Below are 5,505 nucleotides of genomic sequence, written 5' to 3'. Positions count from 1 at the left end.
TGGGAAACACAAGCATCTACAGTTACAATAATATATTTCTCTGTGCTTAAAAGATGGATACCATTTGTGAGAGTAAAAAATGAAACATTTAGCTTTGTATCTCATGTCCAAAGTAAAACTTCTCATTATGTCCATTAGCCCAAGCCTCTTTGTAAATGCGAAATATATTCATTAAGTTTTTATAATGCATGTTTCACATCTGCTTGTTGACTCCTTCCTATGTGCGTGCTTCCTCGGTAACCTAATCCTGTTTTTGTATATCTGTGTTTGCAAGCAGCCAGCTGGCGCGGAGAGCAGCCTTCAGAATGAGTGTTATCAAACATTGGGTCTGTTTTTACGGCTGTAATCATGTGGCAGGCAGAGATAGAGCAGAGGGAGTGAGCAGGAATGCAAGCTGTTTAGGAAGACACAAGAGCTCGGACTGAGGTGAAGCTATCATTTACTGAGAAAGTGTTCCAACATGTCACATGTGACTCTGCAGCCATGTTGCCAAAGTGAGACCCTATTTTTAGAGGAGGAGTGTATACAAAGGCCACGTGGAAAGAAACCATAACAAACAGCAATAGGCTCCTACAAAGAGACAGCCCCCTCTGGAACATACACTCACATAGCACCAACACGAGAGGAAAGAGCAACAGCGACTAGAAAAATGTCAAGACATCAGATTTTCTGCTGAGATCTGGAACCGTGTACAGAGCGGGACGCCCCCAGAAACCCAAGAGAGAAGAAGAACAAGTAAGAAATGCATCCAACTGAGGCTACATGAGCTAACAGGAGCATTGGATTTCTTTTATGAAGCATCTGATACTAACATCACTTTGATGTAAATAGGTATCAATAGTAATGTAATGATGTATCAATAACAATATATACTGTATATACAGTATACTATATATATATATATATATATATATATACAGACAGACAGATAGATAGAACTCTTATTGCTGTGTATGTATGCGTCGGTACATTTTGGTTATTTTGCACTATGTGCAACAGAAGGGAGTAAGGATGCTTTTTTAAAAATTTGCTCCACATAATTTACATTACAGGAGCGTCGCTTCTTCTCTCATGATAAATTACAGTCCTGCAGCAGAAATGGTTCGGTGGTAATGTAATTAGACGATGAACCTCCAAAGCAGTCACTCTGGTATACTGCAGGCCCCAGTAGGCTTATGTCTAATTTGTGTACTGACTTGGGCACATGGACCAATATACACTAATCTAATTTCAAAGAAAATGTGAACAATTTTAATTTACTGTACATGTCCTTCAGTTAATTAGACGTTTGAACTGTGATTGGAACAACAATAATATTTAAGGTTTGGATTCATGACACACAACTGTAATTAATTGAACAATTTGGCTGGATGGTGCATGTGTGTGTGTGTGAGTGTGTGTGTGTGTGGGGGGGTCGTTGTTGTGTTACCTTCATAATCCTTGTCAAATTGTGAGGAGGCTTAAATCAGTGTGGGCAATGACCGTTTTCAAAGTGTCCTACGAAAAAGAGCAGTGGCCTTGATGAAAGAATCCACTTTCTCATAATCTCTAATCTCTGGTGAAGTGTCCCAATTTAATTAGAGCCAGTATCCTGTCATCATTATTTTGAAGCGAACCTTCAGGTGACAAGTCATACAACTAAAGCTTTGCTCATACAAACTGATGGAAAACACTTAATGGTTTTCAAAAACGTCATCTGTCTGTCCACAGATGCACAAGACACGAGGAAGAGACATCTTTTGTCTCTTTTGCTTGTTCCACCTAGCATAAACTATTTCCATCAGGGCCACAAACTGCATTGAATATATAGTATTCATGGACCTTTAAATAAAATCTAGACAGAAGTTAGAGGGCACAAACCTCTGCCAGGGCTGCCAAGTTTCCTCATGATATTGCTTCACCTATATATCTGTTAGTTTGACCCTCAACGTATCTTATTGACAAAGAAATCCTGTACTAGAATTTACTAGTTTGACTGTTGATCAAGAAAACAATATTTTATAAATAGTATGGATCACCACCAAAATCACTTTGATTCTTGGGTCATAGTACCTATCTAACAAATCATTGCTGCAAAAACAAAAAAAAGCCTGAAATTAATGATTTTTGGACATTTTGGCAGTAACATCATGGTTTCTTTATTCAGAATGGACCACCCAACAGTCAGCATCTTCCTCTATGAAGACAAGGAGCAGTCCTCCAACCTGCTTCTGCAGCTCAACGCACTGAGACAGAAGAACATCCTGACTGATGTGTCACTGTGTTCAGAGAACACAGAGATCCCCTGCCATCGCAATGTCTTGGTCTCCAGCAGCCCTTACTTCAGAGCCATGCTTTGCAACAACTTCTTAGAACAACAGCAGGCCAAGATTAATCTGAAGGGCATCACATCAGCCATTCTGAGTACCATCATTGACTATGTTTACACAGGACTTATTAGTATCAGTATGGATGTTGTGCTGCCACTGATGCAGGCGGCATCCATGTTGCAATACGACCGCCTTTTTGAGGCTTGCTCAAGCTTCCTCCAGGAGCAACTAAGTCCTGACAACTGTTTGAGCATGATAAGACTCTCTGAAATCATGTATTGTAACAGTTTGAGAGAAAAAGCCAAGGAGGTGGCCATGAAGAGCTTCTCTGATGTGTCAGTATCTGAGGATCTATGTGAGCTCTCTTTACCAGAGCTCATGGGTTACCTGGAAGATGATAGTCTTTGTGCAGAGGAGGAGCAGGTCTTCGAGACACTTGTCCTTTGGATCCATCATGATCCTTTATCTAGGCATGGTGCCATCAGTGAACTCTTCAAGAAAGTTCGTCTTCGCTACATCCATCCCACCTACCTCTTCCAATTCATCGCCAATGACCCTCTAATCCAGGCGTCCACCCTTTGCACTGACCTCATAGAATCTGTAAGACGCTTGATGTTTTCTGTCAGCACAAAATGTATCAGTGACACATTGGGTGACTTGAAGCCCCTTTGGGTAGCACCGAGGCGCCACTCCTGCCAAGATATGTTGGTAGTGGTAGGAGGAAGGAAGAACAATGAGCAAACGTCGAGGGAGGCCCTCATCTTTGATGGGAAGAGAGAGAAGTGGAAGTGGCTAGCCAAGCTGCCTCTCCGTCTGTATAAAGCTTCTTATGTCTCCCTGCACAGTGTCTTGTATGTTACTGGAGGCCTGACCACAAACACAAAGCACAGCCAAGCCAGTAAGACTGTCTACACCCTCTCGCTCAAGACCAACCAGTGGTGGACAGCAGAGCCCATGCTGGAGTCACGCTTTGCCCACCAGAGTGTTTCCTACCTCCACTTCATCTTTGTCCTGGGTGGCCTCAGGACAAACAGACAGATGACAGACAGTGTAGAGAGGTGAGCTGGTCCATCATTATCCACACACACCACACAAAAAATAATATTGTGGCAAGGGATAACAAATCTGTCATTAATGCCCATAGGTACGACAGTATGTTCAACCAATGGGAGGCTATGGCACCCATGCCTGAGGTCGTGCTGCACCCTGCAGTGGCTGCCACCGACCAGAGGATCTATGTGTTTGGAGGAGAGGACTCCATGCAGAATCCAGTCAGAATCATACAGGTGAGAGACAATGTCCTTCACTTACCATGTAACTGCTTTAATTTGTCTATCCATTCTCAATCATTCGCTCAATTGTTTGCCTGACCCCTGCTCCACTTCCTCATGTGTAGGTATATCACATCGCCAGGAACATGTGGTCCAAGATGGAGAACAGATCAGTGAAGAATGTGTCTGCTCCTGCTGCCATATTGGACGAGAAGATCTACATCATTGGAGGTACAAAATGGTGATTAAGAAGCTTAAACATGAGAGAGAATCTAGAATATAGCACCATATTCTTTTCACATTTTTAATCGGTACTGATTGATATTCTGGTGAATAATGTAAATTACATAAAGACACCACTGCATCTCTGCTTGGGTCACTTTTGCCAGACTTCTCAAATGAATGCCTCTCCTGACACAGGGTACACCAGGAGAGTGATCGCGTATGACACCAAGGCCAACCGATTCATCAAGTGTGCCAACCTAAAAGAGAGGAGGATGCACCACACTGCCACTGTGCTGAACAACCAACTCTACATCACTGGTGGACGTTCCATCAATGGTTACGACGTCATCGAGGACTTGGACACTTTCGAATGCTATGACTCAAAGACAGACTCTTGGACATCTAAAGGATCTCTGCCATATAAACTGTTTGACCATGGCTTCCTGACAGTGACACATGTCTCAGAGACATGGGACAATTCATAGCCTCATGTTCATGTTAATGTTCATGCAAAGAGAATTACTACATGTACATAAAACACTTTAAGTGATCATTAGAATATCTCAACATTCATGCTGAGAGTTAGAACTGATACAGAGAATCATGGATACTTGGGTTCATGTATAAATATATAATACTTTTATAATGATAGTAATTCTTTTGATAACTCATGTTTTTTTTTATTAATTTTATATCTAAACAAGCAATCCTGCTGCACAGCCCCCATCTTAACCTGCCTAACTTTGCAATTGGTGAAATATCTATTTTCATCCTGCTCCAAATCACAAGATTTAACTTATCATGTCCAAACCCAGAGGCTGTGTACTTGTTTGGTGGAAATCAAAGCAGTGCTCAGCTCTTAGGTATGAATCACAGCCATTCTACTGATCTACTGATAACATTATAAAACATTTAATATACTTGTAACTATTTTGTCTTTATATTTGCATTTAAATACAGTCATTACAGATGTTTTAGTGCTTTGGATTACTTTGGTATAGTGTGCACAGTAAAGTTATGCATTGTCATGAATATCTATCCTCTGCTGACACAGTGACTGAGTTTGGTAAATCAACCTGTGAAAAAAGGGAAAACATTAATATTTTTATTTTTACAAGTGAAATGTTCCTTTTGGATGTTTTGTACTGCTTTTTCTGTTTTTCTTTGTTGTCAGTTCTGTTGGTTTATATTAAAAGGAAATCCACACATGTGATCTCTCTGAATCTCTGTAACTCTGAAGGGAGCGCAGCATTTCTACAGTGGCTGTGTTCTGGGATGTCACATGCCCCATACGTGTCATCGTGTGTTTGGCATGTGCCTGCCCACGTGGGACCTTTACAAGTTGAGGCAGGTTCCTACTATTTTAGATGGAATATAAAATAATATAGAAAAGGTATCATTTTACAAAGGGCAGCTTTAAATATCATCCAGTAGGAACATGCTGAAATGACTCTGCTCCACCTGTTGCAGATGAAACTAAAGCCAGGGGTGACCCCGGAAGTCTTTGTTGGCTAACATGATTTTTCAATTACATTTAGCTGCAGGTTCAGTGTGACTAAAAAAAATTAAGAGAAAATATGAAGAGATCCAGATGACTCAGGTATCAGATACAGAATGATATTGTTTCCTTCATAGAAATCAGTAACAACGTAAGGGTGATTGAATGATTAACTTATTTCATTCATCAATGACTTCCATTG

The 5,505-nt window shown here is 40.9% G+C and overlaps 1 protein-coding gene across 2 annotated transcripts; it reads left to right on the top strand.

Moving 5' to 3' along the window:
- The first annotated feature begins 516 nt into the window (after positions 1-516).
- On the top strand, positions 517-5,005 carry klhl38b (kelch-like family member 38b). 2 transcript variants are annotated; one of them, XM_068324017.1, is made up of 5 exons: positions 517-735; positions 2,147-3,367; positions 3,454-3,595; positions 3,706-3,811; positions 4,001-5,005. In XM_068324017.1, exons 2-5 carry the CDS (start codon positions 2,148-2,150, stop codon positions 4,288-4,290), a joined length of 1,758 nt encoding a protein of 585 aa, XP_068180118.1. In that variant the 5' UTR covers positions 517-735; position 2,147; the 3' UTR covers positions 4,291-5,005. The 2 variants fall into 2 exon arrangements, with proteins under 2 accessions (XP_068180118.1, XP_068180119.1); XM_068324018.1 differs by having other exon boundaries at positions 3,706-3,821; positions 4,001-4,169.
- Positions 5,006-5,505: the final 500 nt, after the last annotated feature.

This window comes from Antennarius striatus, chromosome 9, assembly GCF_040054535.1.
Source record: "Antennarius striatus isolate MH-2024 chromosome 9, ASM4005453v1, whole genome shotgun sequence".
Lineage (NCBI taxonomy): Eukaryota > Metazoa > Chordata > Actinopteri > Lophiiformes > Antennariidae > Antennarius > Antennarius striatus.
Note: the sequence above shows the minus strand (reverse complement) of the source record. Positions and strands in the feature narration are given on the sequence as shown.